Source organism: Lepisosteus oculatus, chromosome 23, assembly GCF_040954835.1.
Source record: "Lepisosteus oculatus isolate fLepOcu1 chromosome 23, fLepOcu1.hap2, whole genome shotgun sequence".
Classification (NCBI taxonomy): domain Eukaryota; kingdom Metazoa; phylum Chordata; class Actinopteri; order Semionotiformes; family Lepisosteidae; genus Lepisosteus; species Lepisosteus oculatus.
This window is the reverse complement of record NC_090718.1, coordinates 15,660,636-15,683,533: the sequence shown is the minus strand read 5'-3', so window position 1 is coordinate 15,683,533 and position 22,898 is coordinate 15,660,636. Positions and strand designations below refer to the sequence as shown.

Here is a 22,898-nt window from a genome sequence, read left to right as displayed (position 1 = left end):
CCGCCGCAGAAGAGATCCTGCTGCTCAGGAGTTGTGTGAAGAGCCATGTGATCCTCTTATTGACCTGCCGTCACAGTTCACAGTTCTGCCCCGGGGAATACGGACACAACAGCAGCGACAGCAGTGTCTCCTCGGGCCCTGGATTCCCAGGAGAACAGGTGGGAAAGGCTGGGAAGCTTCTCCCTTCCTCCAGGACGGCTGCAATCCGCCGGCGAGTCCCCGCAGAGACTCCGAGGGCCGCCAGCGAGGAGCCGGCGCCTCAGACAACTGCATGAAAAACTTTTAAAAGACCCACGAGGTGTAGAATAACACGACAGCATGAGCAACATAATTTGTTTATTTCCATTTAGATATCGGCATAGCTGGAGGTGTACTGACACGCTCCTTCTGTGCGACACTGCTTTTGCGTGGAGACGAGGGGGAAAAAAACGATTTTTCACGTTTTTCTGGCATTAAAAACTATACTTCCTCCCACTAGCGTGTCGAATGACACAGATCGCAGCCGAGCTCGTTAACTCGGACAGATATAATCAGTCCCTCCCACACGCGTCTGGTAAAGAGGGTCAGCAATCTGTCAGACCGGCGCGCTTGCGCGTCTCCGGCGGTCCGGCCCTCGCCACCGCAGCGATCAAGGGGGACAGGTCTGTCTCGGCGCCCGTCCCGGGTGACGTCTGGTACACGAATTGATGCTCCTCTCATCTGCTGTAACGAGCCTCGTTAGTCTAACAGACAGGCTGGGAGCCGGCAGGGCGAAGCGATGTTCATTCAGGCTGTCTGCTTGAAATGCAGAAACAGAAAGGGGAATGAACACGTGCCCCCTGTTAAAGGTGTTTAACTCCGTGTGCTCCATTCATCCATTTCCCCACTGCTGTCTCCAGCCCTGAGCCTATCCCAGGCACAAGACGGACAGGAATTCACCGCAGGGCGCGCTCAGAAACAAACACGGATCAAACGCCCACGGACACGGGGAGACACAGACAGCACCCCGGGACCCGAACCCAGGGCCCCAGCGCTGTAAGGCAGCAATGAGAACCACTGCACGGATACAGTAGAGTGAGATTACCGAGATCGAAACAGTGTGCACAGTGTGCATCCCGAAACGACCGATGAACTCGAAGGGCCGGGTGTTTCTCTCCAGCGGCTGGGCGGTACGGAGTGCGCGCTGTACTGCTCCCTGTCCTCAGATCGCCAGACAGTCCGTCTCCCCGCTTGATCTCCGGTGGGGACACTGTCTCGCCCTTCAGACCAGTGTATTGAGCTGCACTTCTAAAGCACCTCCCCTCTTCTGGACCAGAGAGTCCAGACCGCAGGCTTGCAAAGACAATTACAAACTAAGACAGACACACAAAACACCTGACACTACTACTTCCAACAGGATCAAACGATACCTGAGCGGCAGACTCTGCCTGCTGGCTTTAAAAACAGCGTTTAAGCAGCCCTGGTAGTAAGAAAGTACATACACACTCTCTCTCTCACACACACACACAGGATGAGCAACGAGTACCTGGGCTGCTGAACGCTACTGTTCCACGGCGAACACACACACAATCCGTGCCTACCTCTGGTGAGGTGCTGGCCTTCTAGACCAATGAATACTGAATATGGCGATAATCTCGTCGCTGTCTAGAGAGTCGGCAGAATCCCGTTCAAACGGCAGCTAGTTTGCAAACGTCTCTCAGATGAGGACTTTGTCTTTAGCTAAAGAAAAGCTCCAAGAGCTCATTTTTACCTGTTGATTGTAACAGTTCGAAGTATTTCGTATGCCTGCTTTTAGATTGTTCAGTAGTTTTTCGAGGTACTCTGAAGTTAATATTTTATTGCAAAACACAATGAGCACCACGCAAAACGCAAGATTCAAAATCCGTCCGAAATATTGTATTTAAAATATCATGCAGGATTTACCTTGAGCTCCGTGAAGTTGCGCCCCCTCCCCCCTTCAGACAGCACAAACGATGAAACCCATCTCATTCGTTAGTACTGCTTTCGTTTCCGAGATATAGCGCCTTGTTTTTCGGGTAATCACGTGACTATCTACAAGGAAGTTTACAAATACCAACAAACTCGGTACTTGAACTCCTGACTGCGATGAAAACAATGGGGGCAGTTTGTTTCCCGAGTCTGTCAGCTCGGGTGGGGTGGATGTTTCAATATATTTCAATATAGCGCCTTCTTTTCCTGGCTGTGACGTCATTCTGTGACGTACGAAACAGCAAAGTCACGACCACCAGATCTTTTGATCAGTTGACCCCAGACTTTGCAGCCTTTACACGAATAGACAGTCTAACATTTAGGGAGGAGTTACTATGTTAGTTTATTGGGTATGGTGTTTTCTTTTAATTTTTAACCATGTTCTCGAGAATGTATTGCTTGTGTACTCCTTTCATTGGTGAAGAGACACCAGTTTCCAAATTACCGCTGGCACAACACGAGAGCCCATATTCACATTCTTAGGTATTAGTTTCAAGATCGATAAAATTTAACAATAAAAACCAAAGTTGGGCATACTAATATAATGATGATAGACTTTATATTTCAATTCATTTTTAAACTACAAAGCAGAAGGTGTTTCCCCTACCTTAAATGTAAGATTAAAATTGTTCAAATACCATGTTTTCATTACAGAAAGCAGCGGAGACAGTTATATTGCAAATAAAAATGTATTTATTTCGAAGAGTACGGGACATTGTGAATCAATAAAGACGTATAAAAATAATCCGATGTTGTTATTTTGCAAATAAGTAAAGCATTTTAAAAAACTAGATTCTCATTGACAGTAAACAAGCCGATCCACCTGGCGCTGCTGGCTTGAACAGCTCTCAGACCCGTGATTGGCTAAACCCCCGAACAGCTCGGGCGGCGATTGGGTGAAGAGTGAGACTCAACACTCTGATTGGGTAAATTGCCACAGCGGAAGTTCCGAGAGCATGTAGACACACAGGTGATGGATGTTCTTCTTGGTCCAAACACTGTAGCCCCGGTTAACCGTGTGTGCTGTATGAGCACGCTGGATACACAGTAACACATCCATTGGTTTCCAATTACTAATCAATCTAAGAGAAGTTGCACTGAGGTCAAAACTTAATAGCAGACAAAGAATGTCATGGCATCCAAAGCGCGTTCACGACTCCGATAGCATGTCACGATAGGAGTGCGCGCATCAGGATCACATCGCGATACCCATTTCGACTGGGGCATCACTGTCCATATATTAAGTCCATATATCGCGATATGACATACCCTGACAAAACGCCCCCGCCCCACGTCGCGACATGAAGCCCGTATATCGCGATATGACATGCCCCGATAAAATGCCCCACCCCTATGTCGCGACATGAAATGCCTTATATCGCGATATGACCAAAACTGTCAGGCACATATCGCGACATGAAATGCCCTATATCGCGATATGACATACCCCGACAAAAATGCCCCGCCCTCATGTCGCGACATGAAATGCTCTATATCGCGATATGACCAACACTGTCAGGCACATGTCGCAACATGAAATGCCCTATATCGCGATATGAAATACCCCGGCAAAAATGCCCCGCCCTCATGTCGCGACATGAAGCCCCTATATTGCGATATGACATACCAGGACAAAATCCCCCGCTCCCATTCGCGACATGCAGTCCATATGTTGCGATAGGACACCCTGACACGATATGCTGACCCCATTATGCGACACAAAGTTCATTTATCGCAACTCGTCCTATCTGGGTATATCATTGTCCTGATATGAGACCTTGGTTGCGACAGCGGTGCCAGGGTGGCATGGAAGCAAGGCGCCATTCGTGATATACACTGCCGCGATATACATGCGATATACATGAGGTCCCTATCATGACATGCTGCGGAGGTCTTGTCCGATGGTATCCCACAGTTACACGTTTGGCAACAGCGTGTCACGGTAGGAAAAGAAAAGGAAAAAAAATATCAGAAAATAAAAACCATAGATCTCACCATCACGGTGATTTTACATGCATTACAACCACAGGTTTATGTCATAGATGGTTAACTTGTATTATTCACATCTATGTTTATGGATATAGTCTTTGAAATGTTAAGGGTTCGAGCTAAACTGTAACAGAACTCGGCAGACCGGGTCACTGGAGGTCAAAGTCACCGCGCATGGTCCCGTGATCACCGGAAAAACAAGGCGCTATATCTCGAGAACGAAAGCAGCACAAACGCTACTTTCAACGGCACAAACCGGCACAAACGTAGCAGTAACGATTGAGGTGGGTTTCATCGTTTGTGATGTGTGTAGGGGGCCAGCTTCACGGAACTGTTACCTCGCCTTTAAATATTCAGCGGACCTGAGCATAACATACCAGAACGTGCAGACACGCAAGGGAGTAAATGGATCGCAACAAGAATAATATCGAGTGAGGCGCCATAAGAATAAAAACTGCGAAGGTATTAAAATATTAAGTTCTGAAGATCTTGTTTGATCCTTCTTGATGCTTTTGAACTTGTATGAAACCCAAATTAGTATTCTATTTTCAATGCCAAAAGACACCTAATTTGGAAATTCGTGACTTCCCAGAAGACTTAACACTGAATTGTTATAGTCGCATTACAGTGCTAACCAAATCATCGTACCAATTCATCTGCTAATAAAAGCGTCAAATACATACTTTCACTTACAAATACTGCAGGGCATTTAGAGGTGATATGAATAGTTATCTGTAAAATGCACACCCGCATCTACCCGTCAATATTGTCTCAATGTTATTCATGCATTCCAAACGTGTCATTGTTTACAGGAGAAATCTGAGCTCCTCTGCGTGCTCAGCTCCTGCAGGTGGAGCGTGTATCAGCCGCTACAAGCAAACGCGCGCACTGCCGCTTGTGCTCGGGAAGCCAGGCTGTCCTCCTCAAACCCAAGACGCCTGTAGCATCTCATGTGTCTTACTGGTGTCGGGACTGGTCTGGCCATCTACGGAAAAACGTAGATATGTGCATTTGTTTCGCCACGTCGGCTAATAAACCAAAAACGCGGCGCTAGAGAGCTCTAAAGCGTCTGACGACAACGACAGCCAATTAGGCTACGGCTACGCATGCACCGCCCCCTACATTTACATCACTTTCTTATTGGTCACAAAAGATACAGCGAGCCAATCGCAAATCACAAACGATGAAAAAAGCAAACAAGTAACATTAAAAAGCAAATCATGTAACGCAAACAAGAGAAATAAAATCTGTGGCTCTGCCCTGCTCCAGCCCCTCAGCGCTCCAGGCCTGCTCCGCCTGGCCTTGCAGGGAAGACCCGGGGAGAAAGACGAATGGAGCTGCTCTGCTCCCATCTCTTCCCCTTCTCCCCTCTTTCCCAGCCCTACCTCCATCTGTCCCGCCTCTCGGACCCGGGAGCGGTCTTCCTGTCCGCCACTCTCTCGGTGAAGACCCTGGAGCCCAGGAACACGGGTCTCGGGCTTGGGGAGAGGATCCTTTTAAACGCGCGAGAGAGTGTCAGTATTAAACAGTATTAAACTCCTGTGGCTTGCAGGCTCGATTTCGCTGACTGTATTCAATACTGGAGGGATGATGCTCCTGTCCTTCCCGAGACAGCTCACTGGTACCAGTGGCTGGGTTCGGCCCCAACCCAGTCGCTCCACGCGGCTCCTCTGGGTGCACTGTTGGGTGAACAGCAGGCTGGCAGCCCCCTGCAATTAGCAAGATGGGAGTTAATGAGCCTCTAGTCGCTAGGCCTGCAGTAAGCCAGCTGGCGCTGCAGTAATGAAGTCTTCCAGGAACTCTGAAGATCAATTTGTAAAGAGTGACAGGGGCGCATTTCAGCAGAGCCAGGGCTCAGGCTGTCCGGCAGTCGTAAATGTGTGTCAGCATACACAGCACACACCCAGTTATGGGAAAGAGGGCTGTGGCTCTTCACCAATGGCTACAAGAACAGATACTGGGAATCACCTCTGTGATTTCACCTGACTTTCATTTACTCTTTGCCTCACTTATTCTATGACAGCTTCCAGGTGGGGCTGCTGATTGGTGGTGGTGGAGGGGATCCCCATTACCTGTAAAGCGCTTTGAGTGGAGTGTCCAGAAAATATTGCCACAGTATTGCCACAATATTGTAGTATTGCCACAGTGTGTGCTGTGAGATTGCTCTGTGTGTGTTGTGGTATTGCCACAGTGTGTGCTGTGAGATTGCTCTGTGTGTGTTGTGGTATTGCCACAGTGTGTGCTGTGAGATTGCTCTGTGTGTGCTGTGGTATTGCCACAGTGTGTGCTGTGAGATTGCTCTGTGTGTGTTGTGGTATTGCCACAGTGTGTGCTGTGAGATTGCTCTGTGTGTGTTGTGGTATTGCCACAGTGTGTGTTGTGGTATTGCCACAGTGTGTGTGTTGTGGTATTGCCACAGTGTGTGTGTTGTGGTATTGCCACAGTGTGTGCTGCGAGATTGCTCTGTGTGTGTTGTGGTATTGCTAGTGTGTGTGTTGTGGTATTGCCACAGTGTGTGCTGTGAGATTGCTCTGTGTGTGTTGTGGTATTGCCACAGTGTGTGCTGTGAGATTGCTCTGTGTGTGTTGTGGTATTGCCACAGTGTGTGCTGTGAGATTGCTCTGTGTGTGTTGTGGTATTGCCACAGTGTGTGTTGTGGTATTGCCACAGTGTGTGTTGTGGTATCAGGCGCCCTGTTCTTCTGAGATAAGCGGATTGCACTTGAGAAACAGGAACAGGACACGGCATCGTTTAAAGGGATCGGTTCGGGGGGCTCTGTGTTCCGTGTACCTCCATACTCCTGAGTGCTTGTGCAGCACATCAAAGTCACCCAGGGAACAAGACAGCCGGTCATTTCCCACTTCACACCCCCGCTGCGCATCGGAGCTGGAAAGATCGGCCAGGGGGCTGTTCTCCCCGGAGGGCGCAGGGCAGGCGGGGTTCACAGGCGTGATTCAGACCCCGGAGCAGCCAGCGCGTCTCTGGCCAGGAGCACACACCGGGGGCTCACTAGTTCACCAAGCGGCCGCGATCGCCATCAGAGCTGTACAGCTCCGGCCACCTCTGTCCTCCAGCGCGGGCGAGCGGGCGGGGGCGGGGCCGGCAGCAGCGGGGGCGGGGCGGCGGGCGGTGACGCCAGTTCCGGGGGGCGGGCGCGCCCGGCCGGGGAGCAGGAGCCGCCGCCTAGCGGCGCCGCGGCTCAGAGGCGCGCAGCGACTGAGGCGACAGGCTGGATCTGCAGGCGAGGTACCGGCTCCGACCGCACACGGACACGGACTGGTCCAGCGCAAGGCACACACTGCAGCCCCGGGAGGCTTCTTCGAAGAGGAGAGATTTTCTCTGAGGACTTGCGTGTATTTCGGGTTCCTAAAGGATTTTTTGTTCGTTTTCCCGGAGAGACCGCGGGACGACGGCTGCGACGATGGGCTCATTCCCGGTGATTTCGGTCCTGTTTCTAGGCGTCGCGGTCCCGGCTCTGGCCGGGTACATCGAGGTAAGTGTCCTCCCCCTCGCTGTGGGGACTCGTGTGTGCTGCGAGGGCGCTACGCGGGGCTGGGGCCGCTCCGTTATAAAATCCCAGATTTCAGCACCTGCAGGTCCCGGACCGCGGACCGGGCTGCGCCCTGCCTGTCCCGCCGCCGGGGCTGCGGCTGGAGAAGATGCTGCGCTTGTCTGGGGGCGCTGTGGGGGCTCACCGCCCGCCAGGGGACACCGAGCCAGCTGGGCTCTGGGCAGCAGGAGCTGTGTGTGTGTCCCCAGTCGGGGGCTCTGGGCAGCAGGAGTAGCTCTGCGTGTGTCCAGTCTGGGGCTCTGGGCAGCAGGAGCAGCTCTGCGTGTGTCCAGTCGGGGGCTCTGGGCGGCAGGGGTAGCTGTGTGTGTGTGTCCAGTCTGGGGCTCTGGGCGGCAGGAGTAGTTCTGTGTGTCCCCAGTCTGGGGCTCTGGGCGACAGGAGCTCTGTGTGTGTCCAGTCGGGGGCCCTGGGCAGCAGGAGCTGTGTGTGTGTCCAGTCTGGGGCTCTGGGCGGCAGGAGTAGTTCTGCGTGCGTCCAGTCTGGGGCTCTGGGCGGCAGGAGTAGTTCTGCGTGTGTCCAGTCTGGGGCTCTGGGCGGCAGGAGTAGTTCTGTGTGTCCCCAGTCTGGGGCCCTGGGCAGCAGGAGCTGTGTGTGTGTCCAGTCTGGGGCTCTGGGCAGCAGGAGCTGTGTGTGTGTCCAGTCTGGGGCTCTGGGCGGCAGGAGCTCTGTGTGTGTGTCCAGTCTGGGGCCCTGGGCAGCAGGAGCTCTGTGTGTGTCCAGTCGGGGGCCCTGGGCAGCAGGAGCTCTGTGTGTGTCCAGTCGGGGGCCCTGGGCAGCAGGAGCTCTGTGTGTGTCCAGTCGGGGGCTCTGGGCAGCAGGAGCTCTGTGTGTGTCCAGTCTGGGGCGCTGGGCGGCAGGAGCTGTGTGTGTGTCCAGTCTGGGGCTCTGGGCGGCAGGAGCTGTGTGTGTGTGTCCAGTCTGGGGCTCTGGGCAGCAGAAGCTGTGTGTGTGTCCAGTCGGGGGCCCTGGGCAGCAGGAGCTGTGTGTGTGTCCAGTCGGGGGCCCTGGGCACTCAGACAGACCCAGGGAGTCTCCTCACGCTCCAGCGCTGTGTCATGGCTGTTCAGCGAGTCCCCAGGCTGGAGCTCAGTCCACTTCCGTTCCTCTTCCTGCTGCAGGGGAAGGAGAGTTCGCTTGTACAGTGCCTTTGAATAATAATGATGATTGTTTTCTATACGGTGGGCATAGAAAGTCACCACCCCTTTCAAAATGTTCACCTTTGGTTGCCCTAAAGCCCAAAAAGACAAATACAATCATTTTCCAGTTATATTTACACATTGTACCTTGCAACATCCAAGTGAAAAAAGAAAGCACAATTTCTGAAAAAAAACAGTAGGATAACTGGGTTGGATTAGAGAACACGCCCCCGAGTTAATACTGGATGGAAACACCTTTTGCTTGAAGTACAGCCTTGAGTCTGTTTGGATACATTTCTACCTACTTTGCACACCTAGAGGGAGGAATATTTGCCCATTCCTCCTTACAGAGTTGTTCAGGCTTAGTCAAGCCGCGTGGTGACCGTTGATGGACTGCCTTCAAGTCATTCCCAAGATTCTCACTGGGATTGAGGTCGGGGCTCTGGCTAGGCCACTCCAGGACACTCGCCTTCCTGTCCTTCAGCCACTGTACGCTTGCTCTGGGTCATCGTCATGTTGACAGGTGAACCATCTTCCCATGTTCAACTTCCTGGCTGAGGGTTTTCTTCAGGAATTTGCCTGTGTTTTGCAACACCCTTCTTCCCTTCCGTCCTGACAAGTGCCCCAGTCCCAGCGGGAGAGAAACAGCCCCACGGCAGGATGCTGCCCCCCCCTCGTGCTTCACTGGAGGAGTGGTGCTCTTCGGATGGGAACGGATTGGGTTTTCGACAAACGTACCGTTGTGCACTTTGGCCAAAAGGTTTGATTTTGGTCTCATCTGACCACAGCAGCTTTAAAGAGCCTTTTAGCAAAACCAACCTGATGTGGCTTTTTTTCTTGCCACCCTCCCATACAGGCCAGATGTGCGGAGCGCTTGCGATATTGGTGTCACATGCACACAATGACCAGTCTTGGTCATAAAGGCCTGTAGCTCCTTCGAAGTTGCCATCGGCCTCCTTCTTGCTCACTCATCCAGCTTGGAGGGACGGCCTGATCTAGGCAAAGTCTGGGTGGTGCCACACGCCTTCCACTTCTGAATGATGCTCTTGGCCGTGCTCCATGGGATACCTCAAGCCTTTGAAATCTTTTTAGACCATCTCCTGACTTGTGCCTTTCCACAACTTTGTCTCAAAGTTCTTTTGAAAGCACCTTTCCACCCATAGTGGATTCTTTGCTTTGAAATGCACTTCCAAACAGTGGAAACCTTTCCAAACAGCTGCTTTTATTCTGAGCTAATCAAAATCACCACAATTGATCACAGGTGGGAGCCAATTAGTTTGTTGTGTGATCTGTAAGGTGATTGGTTATACCTGAGCAAGTTTACAAATGCAATTATAAGGGGGGTGTTACTGTTTTCATAAATTACTTCATTTTCAGAATGTTTTAGAATTTTATTTTCACCTGGCTAAAGTGGGTTACTAATAAAAATGGAACAAGCCTATTTTAATTTGTTTTTATTTTCAGAGTGTCATACAACGAAAAGGTACACATTTTGAAAGCGGGTGGTGACTTTCTATACCCACTGTAGTGTCTTTGAATAATAATAATAATACTTTTATATAGCACCTTTCAATAAGAATAAGACTTTGTTTTATATAGCGCCTTTGAATAAGAATAAGACTTTGTCTTATATAGCGCCTTTGAATAATAATCAGACCGCCTTATATAGCGCCTTTGTATAATAATCAGACTGTCTTATAGAGCTCGTTTGAAGGTGTCTACTCAAGTCTCTTACCAGGAGAGTGTAGAAAGTAAAGACAGCAGAGCTCACCGCGTGCGCAGAGGGGGACAGGAGGGTGTGGGCTGATGGTGAGGAGGGACAGGGGCTCCCGGCTGTCCTGTGCTCTTGTCCGGCACGGCCGCTCTCCGAGAGAGCGGTCACTCGCTCACCCAGGGGGCCCGGCTCGCCTGGCTACTTCATGAGCCTGCCCGGGCAGGCGCTGAGGCGGCTTCGCCAGGCGCCAGTGACCAGCGTCTCCCTGGTCTGGGCAGCGGGCCTTGCTTCACCCTCCCTGGCCCCTCTGGGCAGAGCTGGAACTGGCGCGCCCTGCGTGATCGTCTGCGGCAGGCCCTGCCGCTCGCTGTGCTGGAGGACTTGGACTTGGGCCCGTGCATTTCCCGTTGTGGATGTTGTGAGTTAGAAAACTAAATACAAACGCGCGGCTTATTATTCCACATGCCAGTTAAATGTTCTTCTATATAATTATAGCTCATGCAGCATTACTGCTCTTAAGAGTTTCATCAGCGGTTTGGCTGGTAATTGTCATCCGAGAAGGAAAATAACATTCCCATCATGAAAAAGTGCTCTGATGTGTAATACAGTGATATATATACAGTATGTGGGATTTTACTGGAGGGATTTCTAACGCGTCTGAGCGAGCTTTTCAACTACCTTATCTGGCCTGCTGGAACAGAACCTGCCCTTATCAGGCGCAGATAAAGCGCCTCGGGCTCTGATTCAGTTGTGGGTAGAGTGAATTTCCCTGAACCCTGAAGGAGGCCTGTCCTGAGCTGGGTGTTGGCTGTGTGTTCCTGGTCTTGTGTGTACATCGGGGTTGGCCAGCGCAGGTTTAGACTCTCTCTCACACCCTCACACACCCACTCTCACCCACTCTCACACACCCTTGTGCAGGGGTAGAGTAGGGCACGGAGAGCAGTGTGTCGAGTGTGGAGGTGGGAGGGGTGCAGGAAGACTGAGGCATGTCAGGGCTTCTCTCTGGATCAGGAGGGACTTTTCTCATTAGCAGCCTTTCTGAGGAGAATTTGAAGATGGTGTGTGGTTATTTAGAGCTGAGATCACTTTTCCATGAGCTTGCGAGCTTCTGAGCTTTTCCAGTAGCGTCTGAGAGAGATCCTCTCGGCTCCTGGTGTTCACACAGATGAAGCTCCGTGCTTCCGGGTGCAGCTCTGGGCAGCTCGCTCTCCAACAAGTCACAGGTCTCCCCACAGCCCGGCTTAGACACAAACACACTTCTCATTGTTTGTGAGCCGTTTGTTTTTTTGTAAATCCCTGCAAATCTGCAGGCCGGAACGGTCTGGTCTCGGTCTGACCGAAAGAAATGAAAGAAGGCTTTGATGTCAGCAGTACCTCTCCCCCCCCGACTCCGCCTCGTGTGACCTCCTCCTCCTGGACACGTGGGCAGAATAGACCAGGGGTCCCCTGAGAAAAACAGGGTGCTCCCCAGGCGCCTCGCTCTGTATAACAGCTGATTGAGTTGGAGCGCACCTCGTGTCTGGTGTGGAGCTGGACTGTCACCGTCCTCCAGGAGTGAACCCAGAGACGGGTGAGGGGCTGGGCTCACGAGCCGCTGACAGCGGGCCGGTGCAGCCGGAGGAAGGGAGCACATCGCCGCTAGTGGGGGCTGTCCTGAGGTCCCTTCGTTGTGAGCTCATGATTCGGGCCTCGGGATCAGCTGCAGGGCTCAGGCCCTGTCTGCTTCCGTGGGTCAGGGTCTGAGTTCACCTCACCTCACACTGGATTCTGGGTCTGTCCGGGGAGCCTCCTCGCTCGTTATGGACGGACAGCGAAGGGGCTCTCGACTGGCCCACGGCACTCGGGATTGTCCACGCCGAGGAGCGGGGCACGGGCTGGCCGTCCCAGCACCCCTGGAGCCCCCTCAACTCAATTCAATTCATTTTTATATAGCGCCTTTCACAAGGTTGCCCCAAGGCGCTTAACAAAGCAAGTGACCATACATGTTGTGAATACAGAACAGAAAAGGCCAGAAGACAACGGAGGAGAGGAACCAAAAACTCCTCAGTAAGGAAAAAAAACCTCTAGGGGTCCAAGGTCAGCTGGCTGTCCTACCCCTCTGGGCATGCTAACGTGATATCATTAAACAAAGGAATAAAGGAATAAGGACATGTGGGGAGGAGAATAGCATAGTTTGGTCAGAACAGATGTATCTGAAGGAATCTGAAGGAACGTGCTGGAATTCACCTGCTGAAGTGCTTCGGCTCAGCACAGTGGCCCACAGCATCAGTCCGAGAGGACAGAGGGACGTCCTGTATTCCAGCATCGGACCCTCGGGCACGTCCCAGTGGAACAGCATCAGTGGAATTAGGCCCTGCCTGAATCCACTGACTCAACTGTGGCTCACCTGTGGGCAGAGGAACAAACAGCACCCAAAAGTAATTATACCTCTTTAGTCGTGGTAACTTACCATAACCCACTGGTGTGATTCAAGTCAGAAGGGACTGTGAGGAAATAATACAGCAGAATTATCCTCAATGACGTGGTGTTTTCCTGTTGCACTGTTAGCGGAGTATTTCCACACTTGTGAATTCCCAGACCCGCTGGGCTCTGGTTCCTCTCTGGCGTTTCCCTGTCAATCTGTGCTCAGAAGCACAAGCGCAGTCACACCGTGAGTGAACGTGCGTCTGCGTGGATTAGTGTGAAGCAAGTGGAGCTGAAACCTTTAACCCAGTGGGCAAGTTTGTTCTCGAAAAGATGGATCTTCTATCTAGATGTTCCACGGTATGCTCCAGAATCAATTCCTGGATATCCCAGCCGTCAGCAGATACAGACGCCAATCCTGCTGCTCCAGTGTCGGAAGGAGGCTGTGGAAAAACAAACAGGAGTCACTGCAAACGCCAGGAGCCCGTGCTGCTGTAGTGAACGTCTGTTTGAGAGGTCCTGTAGGCCGGACACCCCCTGTCCGAACAGGCCCGGGACACAGCTGGAAACCACAGGAGAGGCCTGGGACGAGCGCAGCGTGAGACAGACAGGCAGGTCCAGACCCCCCAGACAAAGTGTCACGCCCTGGCCTGGGAGCTCACTGTGAACATCTCCCGGGCTCTCGGCCTTGTTAACCTCTGGCGACCCCGGTCCCTCCGGATGCTTCCCTGGGCCGCCAGGAGCGGTCATCATGTCTTCGTGACGCTCGGAGCACGGGACCCCCGAATAATCCGGCATGGAATGTGGAGCGCTAACCCCCCTCCGTGGGGAGGCTGCCGTCTCGGGATTTTGAGTTTCTCGCGAGGGCCGTGGTGAAACAGGGAACTCCCGGGGTCACGTTCGGGGAGCGCCCCCCGGAGGACGTCGAGGGAGGGGGTGCATCCCATCCGGCCCGCTCACCCAAGGTGATCGATCCAGGGGTCTTGGTGCCAAAGGAAGCGGGGGTCCCGGCTTCTGTGGTGAGATCGGGAAGCTCGTTCCAGACTTTCAGACTTTCGGGGGGTGAAAGGAAGACGGGTCCTGTTCTCAGTCTCCCGAGCACGCGGTTTCAGGTCCGCTGCTGAGGCTGGCCCTGACGGAGCTCTGGGGGTCCTGGGCTGGCCCCTCCAGTGGGGCTCTGCAGAGCTGCGCCGCCTGTAGCTGCCCTCAGCGGAGGCCAGGAAGGAAGCAGCCCGCAGTGCCCAGGCAGCGTGTCCCGGCCGATGCCCGCCTGCCGATGCCCGAGGACTCCCTGGGTGCTGGCTGGCGTGTAGGGGGAGGCCTGCGTGCACGCTTTGGGCTGGGTGTTCTGATCGCAGTTGAGCAGTGGGACCCGGCGTCGGGGCTGCAGGCCAGCGGCGGTGCTGGGAGGCGCTGCTCTCCTGCTGGGAAGGGTGGAAATGAGGGCTGGCTCCCTGCGGCAGGGGGGGGCTGTGTGGGATGACTCATCCTGCGCGCTCGTTTGTCTCTCTCAGAGAGACAAAGGCGAGAGGGCACGAGTACTTCATCTTGAATATTCAGGCCCTGGGCGCCCGGAGGAGCTCTGAGGAATTCAGAGAGCCTGGTCAGCTTTTGCAAGAGTTCACTGCCCTTCGCAGCTTGTTTTTCTCCTGTCTCAAGTGGAGTAAAAGATTTAAAAACAAGCACAGGATCAGCATATTTAAGGTCTAAATTCCTGGATTCCTCAGTTATTCATGGTGTGTTTCTGTGTGGAAAAGCCCCTCTTTGTTCTTCAGTTACTGTCATAGCTGACACAGAGCCATTCTCCCAGAGACGTCATCCGCTCGGACAGCTGGGTTTACCACTGCATTCTGTGTAAAGTACCTTCCTCAGGGGCACAGCAGCAGGAGGCTCTCCTGGATTTGAACCCCCAACCCTCCAGTTGGGAATCCAGTAGCTGTGCCACTGCTTCCTCACTTCTGTCCTTTGAGACAGGTCATCCCCGCGCTCAGGAGACTTGTGGAGTGGCGCGGAACAGCCCGGATTAAAGCGATTAATGCTCAAACCGCAGGAAACACTGGAGGGACCTGGATTTGATCGATCAGCGCTCGGTGGGAGAAAACAAAAAGCTAATTGATCCAGGGAGAGACATTATCTGCGCGTGTGTTTTTTGCCGGGTGCAAATCTCTCTCGTCGCCTCCTCCTGCTGGTGCAGCTCACGTCCTGGGAAGAAGGAGGCAGGGGATCAGAGGGCTGGGACGGACTGATTGCAAAGCTGTGACAACTTCGGGTCTCGAGGGCTTCTTTAAAGCCCACAGCTGCTGCTCCTCGGGCTGCAGCACAGGGACGGTGTGTTTGTCCAGGGGGGGCTGCCTGTGCTTTCAACACGCAGGCAAACCACTCCAGCATCGGACCCTCGGGCACGTCCCAGTGGAACAGCATCAGTGGAATGAGGCCCTGCCTCAACTGTGGCTCACCTGTGGGCAGAGGAACAAACAGCACCCAAAAGTAATTATACCTCTTTAGTCTTGGTAACTTACCATAACCCACTGGCGTGATTCAAGTCAGAAGGGACTGTAAGGAAATAATACAGCAGAATTATCCTCAATGACGTTTGTGTTTTCTTGTTGCACTGTTAGCGGAGTATTTCCACACTTGTGAATTCCCAGACCCGCTGGGCTCTGGTTCCTCTCTGGCGTTTCCCTGTCAATCTGTGCTCAGAAGCACAAGCGCAGTCACACTGTGAGTGAACGTGCGTCTGCGTGGATTAGTGTGAAGCAAGTGGAGCTGAAACCTTTAACCCAGTGGGCAAGTTTGTTCTCGAAAAGATGGATCATCTATCCAGATGTTCCACAGTATGCTCCAGAATCAATTCCTGGATATCCCAGCCGTCAGCAGATACAGACGCCAATCCTGCTGCTCCGGTGTCGGAAGGAGGCTGTGGAAAAACAAACAGGAGTCACTGCAAATGCCAGGAGCCCGTGCTGCTGTAGTGAACGTCTGTTTGAGAGGTCCTGTAGGCCGGACACCCCCTGTCCGAACAGGCCCGGGACACAGCTGGAAACCACAGGAGAGGCCTGGGACGAGCGCAGCGTGAGACAGACAGGCAGGGGTCCAGACCCCCCAGACAAAGTGTCACGCCCTGGCCTGGGAGCTCACTGTGAACATCTCCCGGGCTCTCGGCCTTGTTTCCCTCTGGCCTGTGTCCTGTGAGCTCCTGAGGGGGAGAAGAAGACAGGGAACTGCCGGCCGGAGAGGACAGAGGAATTCCGTTCCCAGTTCACATCCTGCCTCCCAGTCTGGAGCGCTGGGTCTGCTCCCCACAGGGCTTGGCACTGGGTTCCCAGTTCACATCCTGCCTCCCAGTCTGGAGCGCTGAGTCTGCTCCCCACAGAAGAGGCCTGCTGTCCTTTACGTATTCTTCTTCATGGAAGATCTTTCCTGGGGAGTGTCGAGAGTCAGTGTCCCGCAGCGTGTCCTGGGTCGCTGTGTCCAAACCTGCCTCGCTGTACCCCAGCATGCTCGGCTGTCAGAGCCCAGGCGGCCAGGCTGGTTGTGCTGATCGTTCCTGGTGAGGTCAGTCAGCCAGCCTTCCCCCCTCTCGGAAGAGCAACAGGAAGAGGAAGAGGAAAGGTGGGGCTGCCAACAGAAAAACCAGAGGTTTTTAGATACAAAGTTCAGGCTCAGTGACCACAGCCTGAACACAGACAGACAGAGCCTGGACACAGACACCGGGCACAGGCAGACCTGGCTGACCAGTGAGGACCGGCTCAGTGACCACAGCAACTGGACACAGGCAGACCTGGCTGACCAGAGAGGACCGGCTCGGTGACCACAGCGACTGGACACAGGCAGACCTGGCTGACCAGAGAGGACCGGCTCGGTGACCACAGCCTGGGCACAGTGACTGGACACAGGCTGACCTGGCTGTCCAGAGAGGACCGGCTCAGTGACCACAGTGACTGGACACAGCGACTGGACACAGGCAGACCTGGCTGTCCAGAGAGGACCGGCTCAGTGACCACAGCCTGAACACAGACAGACACAGCCTGGACACAGCGACTGGACACAGGCAGACCTGGCTGTCCAGAGAGGACTGGCTCAGTGACCACAGCAACTGGACACAGGCAGACCTGGCTGTCCAGAGAGGACTGGCTCAGTGACCACAGCAACTGGACACAGGCAGACCTGGCTGTCCAGAGAGGACTGGCTCAGTGACCACAGCAACTGGACACAGGCAGACCTGGCTGTCCAGAGAGGACCGGCTGTGCTCCCACTGCCATTCGGCTGAAGCCTGCGCGAGCCTGCGAGAAATATGACAGGATTAGATTTACTTCCCCAAATAAACCTCATCCCAGAATTCCTACACCCGAGAGAATGTCCTGCTGGAAGAAGAAACTCAGCGGACCTGCAGCCCAGTGTGCGATCTCCTGTCCCAGCCTGCGGGACAGAGGGCGAGCCTCTCAGTAGCTGGAGATCGCTGCTGATTTGGCAACACTAATCCAACTGCTGCTGCTGGCTCCTTGAGTCTGGACGTGCCTCTCTGGCCCTCGTGCCCGCGGCTCCTGCTGCAGCGGCTCTGTGAGCACGCGGCCCTGCGGGGCTGATCTGTCCTTCGCTGCGCGGCCTCACGTGGGCGGGAGCCGTCGCGGTGGATTGGGAGCGCGCGGGGAGGGGAGGCCGAGGGGCAGCGGAGAGGCGCCGCGGCCGCCACCTGCTCCCGGGGGATCCTGAGTTGGGATTCTTGGAAGGGGGGGGGATGGCCGAGGTAGGGTGCCGGGAAGTAGTCCACGCTCTGAGGGCTTTGAGCTCTGTTTCCAGGTACTGGGGCTGCAGGCGTGACTTGTCCCAGAGAAGCAGAAATAAAAACTCATTGCGTGCTGTTTTGAATCCACGTCTGTCAATGCAAATCTACTCAAAACAGGGAAGCGAGCTAGAAACATCCAGCACCCAGCGCTGCCTGATACCGGAGAGCCTGCGGGCTCTCCGAAAAAACCTTAAACGGATCAGACTGCTGCGCTGGGGGGGGTGATCTGCTGCCCTGTCGCGGCCGAGCTGTTTTGCTCATCCCCATCTCTGGTTCTCGAGCGAGCAGGTGACTCCCCTCCTGCTGCCTGCCGGTCGCGGCCCCAGCCTCCAGCCCTGTCCTCCTCCTGCGTGACGAGCGCTGAGCCTCCGCGCTCTCGGGGACACGGGCGTTGCTGTTGTCGACGCATGGCGCAATGTTACAGAGAATTAAATTTGCGGAAACGCTTTGACAAATGATGTCGCAACGTTCATGTCTGGAGAACATGGCGTGTGGGATTGCCGAACACATTGGCACTGAGCTTGCAGTTTGACTTCCTGCCTGGGCTCTGGACCAGCCACGCAGGGCTTCCTTCCTGCTCTCTGTGCTCCCCTGGCACAGCCCTCTTGCTCTGGAGGGCCGAGCACGCTGAGCTCTTGAACCCGGGGCCACAGGGCCTGTGGGCGTCGCCAGACCAGCTGCCCCGAGCTCCCACCATGCTATAAAGTGATATCTGAGGCGGCAGTGCGCTCCGAGCTCTGGCCTGTGTGCTGGGAGGCTCTAGCCGTGCCTGTGGAGCAGTAGAGACGCTGCTGTACCGTACAGGAGGCTGCAGCTCTCCACCGCCAATGCGAATTCGGTGCCTCCATCGCCGCTGACTCACCTGCGCACTGCCAGACAACTCACAGCCCGACCCCCCCGCAAGCACGCGCCGGCCTCCCCAGCCCAGGGGAGGAGCCCGCGTTATCGCTGGAGCTGTCTAAGCGCTGCGGTATGCGAGCCCCTGGGGCACGTTTTCTCTTCAGCACAGCCCTGGTATCTGTGTTGCAGAGCTTCTTTGTGTAAATAAACTTAAACCTCAGACGCCGAGATCCCTTCGGGGGCAAAGGAGAGGAAATCTCACTGGATGAAGCAGAGGGAGTGAGACGAGACCCGGAGGAACGAGCAGAGATACAGTCTGGTGTCCAGGACTGCTCACCCTGCCATCACTACTGGGGCACCTGTGTGAACGCTAAGCAGGGGAAGGGCCTGCCGTACGGAGCACAGCGTCCTGAGCGTTCAAACATGCATGTCTGTGCTTAATGAAATCATTTCACTTGTACATGTGAGCAGTTAAACTTGAAAACCAAATAACACAGTTCTTCACTCGGGGTCGTGGGGTGAGACAGGGCTGCAGGCTGAGCCCAGCACCGTTCATTATCTCTATCAATGGGTTAGCAGAGGTGTGGGAGCAGCTGGGAGCTCCTGGCCTCACACTAGAGTCAGACCTGGGTGCTGCCAGCCCATCTGGACCCAGAACAAGGTCAGCAGCAGGGCCTGGCTCTGCTGGAGCAGGACTGTCAGACCTGGGTACTGCCAGCCCATCTGGACCCAGAACATCACAGCCTGGCACTACTGGAGCAGGACTGTCAGACTATAAATGAATTAGAACGGCCCCTATAAATGCAAAGTAAGAATAAAAATGTAAATATTCTGCAGCTTGTTATTACTTTGGCAACACACAGTTGTGAAAATCAGTTGTGACAATACCTTTCTCTGAATTTGAAAGGTAGAGCAGAGAGAGGAGACAGCACAGAGGAGCAGGGAGAAAGGAGGCACAGCGCAGAGGAGCAGGGAGAAAGGTGGCACAGCGCAGAGGAGCAGGGAGAGAGGAGACACAGCGCAGAGGAGCAGGGAGAGGGGAGACACAGCGCAGAGGAGCAGGGAGAGGGGAGACACAGCGCAGAGGAGCAGGGAGAGGGGAGACACTGTGCAGAGGAGCAGGGGGAGAGGAGACACAGCGCAGAGGAGCAGGGAGAGGGGAGACACAGCGCAGAGGAGCAGGGAGAGGGGAGACACTGTGCAGAGGAGCAGGGGGAGAGGAGACACTGTGCAGAGGAGCAGGGAGAGGGGAGACAGTGCAGAGGAGCAGGGAGAGGGGAGACACAGCGCAGAGGAGCAGGGAGAGGGGAGACACAGCGCAGAGGAGCAGGGAGAGGGGAGACACAGCGCAGAGGAGCAGGGAGAGGGGAGACACAGCGCAGAGGAGCAGGGAGAGGGGAGACACAGCGCAGAGGAGCAGGGAGAAGGGAGACACAGCGCAGAGGAGCAGGGAGAGGGGAGACACTGTGCAGAGGAGCAGGGGGAGAGGAGACACTTTGCAGAGGAGCAGGAAGAGGGGAGACACTGTGCAGAGGAGCAGGGGGAGAGGAGACACTTTGCAGAGGAGCAGGAAGAGGTGAGACAGCGCAGAGGAGCAGGGAGAGAGGAGCCAGAGCAGGCTGGGGTTGCGAGGGGCCAGGAGAGACGAGGAGAGTCAGTCGAGAGCACCTGTCTTGTCAGGAGCTCATTGGATGGGCCGGGTGAAACGACAGGAAGGTGATGTGAAGGGCTGGATCCCGCTGTCCTCTCCCTCTCTCTGTCTCTGCTGTTTTTCTCTCTATTTTTATCGGGAACATCTGGCGGCGGTGATGTCAGGGGCTGTAATCCGCTCACAGCCCAAGCGGGACAGTAAGCTGGGATAGAGAGGGCTGGCAGGGGTCGGCGGGGGGGGGGAGTGAGGTTGATTCTTTTTTACCCCACCCACTACCCACTACCCCATCAGGCCCCACAGCCAGAGTGCTCGAACCGGGGACAAGCGACCGGGCCGAGACTCTTCCCCGAGACTGTCGGTAGCCCCTCATCTTATTGGGGGGAGTAAGATCACAGGACCACCAGGTCGAGAGATCGAGAGATCGAGAGAGAGGTTACGGAGGAGAGCTGCTCTTCAGCTCATCCAGCCAGCACTCGGTAGCTCACTGATCCAGGAGAACTGGCTCCTCGTTCCAAAACAAGGGTCAAACACGGGCGGCCGAAGAGGCTACTCTCTGTGTCATTGACCTCTTCGTTGGGAAGCAAGTAAGATTCTAGGCCCCTTCGTTACAACCACAGAATTGAAATCGAGGAATATCACATCAGGCAGCATGGTGGCCAGTGGTCAGCATTGCTGCCCGACAGGACTGGGGTCCCGGGTTCGAATTCCTGGGGTGCTGTCTGCGTGGAGTCTGCATGTTCTCCCTGTGTTGGTGTAGGTTTCCTCCAGGTGCTCCAGTTTCCTCCCACAGTCCTGCTGGTGGGTTAAACTGGCCCTGGCGTGAGTGTGTGTGTTTCTGTGTCTGCGCGCGCCCTGTGTCCAGCGTCCAGCGTGAACCCTAGCTGGGACAGACTCCGGTTCCCCTGGGTCAAATAATGCAGTTAGAAAAAGGGGTGGATATTATGTGAAAGCTGTGCGGTTCCGTTCTCCTGAGGCCGCAGTCAGGCGGCTGCGTGCGTGACTGGTCCCCAGCACACGGCGCTGCTCAGGCGGTGTGGGGAAGGGGGACTCCTCGGCCCAGCCCAGGACCTGCGGCTGCCATCTCTCCTGGACTGTTCAGGCATGCGCCTCTGTAGTCCCAGCCCCCCAGCCCCCTCTCCTCCGTGAATAGCTGAGATGCTTGCAGAGCTGGTTGCTATGGCGACAGGGGCGTTTGAACAAGTCGTCATTCAGGACTGCACAATCCCGCTGGCAGCCGGCCAGCGTCCCTGCGTGCGCACACACACACACCCCGCCGTCTCAGGGCTGGTGGGCCTTCTCTGCGCCGATCCGCAGTTCAGGTGCCGTGTGTGTGCGAGGGAGCAGGCAGGTACCAGCTGCTGACACAGCCCAGGGGTCCGCCCTGTTTATCACGCAGTGTCAGAGTGTAAACTGTGAGTCAGAATTGCGTTTCGCCTTCTGTTGACATTGAGGTCAGTTACAAAACTAGCAGTCTGTGGGATTAGTACAGTCCCAGTACAGTAGACCAGTCCTGTTACAACAGGAGCTACAGTCCCAGTACAGTAGACCAGTCCTGTTACAGTAGGAGCTACAGTCCCAGTACAGTAGACCAGTCCTGTTACAGTAGGAGCTACAGTCCCAGTACAGTAGACCAGTCCTGTTACAACAGGAGCTACAGTCCCAGTACAGTAGACCAGTCCTGTTACAATAGGAGCTACAGTCCCAGTACAGTAGACCAGTCCCAGTACAGTAGACCAGTCCTGTTACAACAGGAGCTACAGTCCCAGTGCAGTAGACCAGTCCTGTTACAGTAGGAGCTACAGTCCCAGTACAGTAGACCAGTCCTGTTACAGTAGGAGCTACAGTCCCAGTGCAGTAGACCAGTCCTGTTACAGTAGGAGCTACAGTCCCAGTACAGTAGACCAGTCTGTTACAGTAGGAGCTACAGTCCCAGTACAGTGGAACAGAGGACTGCAGTACAAAGGTCAGCGTGAGGTCTAAACTGTGCAGAATGGTTTCGAATCTTCTTGGAATCCTGTTCTGTAAATAAGTGACTTGCAGCTGCTGAACCTGCACGCGTCTTGTGGTTTTGTGCTGGCTTGTTTCTTCTGGTGGGGACAGTCTCCCCACTCGCCCCCGCGCCGCCGGAGTCCCGTTCCCCCGTATCTGCTCCTCTCGCCCCGACGGCGTGGCCACGCGCGTCGCACACAGGCCGCACGGCCGGGGCCGCTTTCGGGGAGCTGGCGCAGGTGACCCAGCCCTTCACTGGCCCGCCGTGGCGCCCCCCGCCTGCCCTTCCCTGTCCACATTCCAGCTCCAGCGCCCGGCGACCTTGAGGGTCCCCGCACGGCCTCCCACAGAGACAGGCACCATCGCCCCCAGACACCTCCCCACCGTGCCCCTTCCTCCCTGACCGGCCTGACTCGTGAGCTACAGTGTTGCCAGAGCAGTAAGAATTAGCAAAACATTTACTGCAAGAGATATTACTATTTGAGACCTTTGCTCTCAGTTCCTCTGGCTGCAGCATGAGATCACATGCTGGGCTGCAGCTCTGTTCAGATTCCTCCCCAGGAGGATGGGAAACTGCTCTGATTCTGTGGCTGTGACTGTGGAAATCCTAGGATTAGATTTATTATTTTGGAAAGAATGTCAGTCTAATTCTATAGCAGTTCCTGTCGTGAGGCAGAAGGGGCATCTCTTCAATGCCAGGCTCTGCTGCTGCCTTGTTCTGGGTCCAGATGGGCTGGCAGTGCCCAGGTCTGACAGTCCTGCTCTAGCAGTGCCAGGCTCTGCTGCAGCCCCTGTTCTGTGGGGGACAGCAAGACCAGGTCATCTGTGTAGAGCAGAAACCTGATCTCTTG

General features: G+C 54.7%; 1 protein-coding gene and 1 long non-coding RNA gene across 6 annotated transcripts in view; one reads left to right on the top strand and one right to left on the bottom strand.

Moving 5' to 3' along the window:
• Nucleotides 1–319: 319 nt before the first annotated feature.
• Nucleotides 320–1,998, bottom strand: LOC138224570 (uncharacterized). The gene is made up of 2 exons (XR_011183055.1): nt 1,560–1,998; nt 320–1,311 (listed from the first exon to the last, which is right to left on the bottom strand). It is a non-coding gene; the product is annotated as an uncharacterized lncRNA (long non-coding RNA).
• Nucleotides 1,999–7,149: 5,151 nt separating this feature from the next.
• The window catches only part of aplp2 (amyloid beta (A4) precursor-like protein 2), a 56,027-nt gene continuing 40,278 nt past the window's right edge, over nt 7,150–22,898 (top strand). For all 5 annotated transcript variants that reach the window (XM_069182857.1, XM_069182856.1, XM_069182854.1 and 2 more), the window contains exon 1: nt 7,150–7,450. In XM_069182857.1, coding sequence (XP_069038958.1) covers nt 7,379–7,450 — 72 coding nt within the window. In that variant the 5' untranslated portion in view covers nt 7,150–7,378. The remainder of the gene's footprint in view (nt 7,451–22,898) is intronic.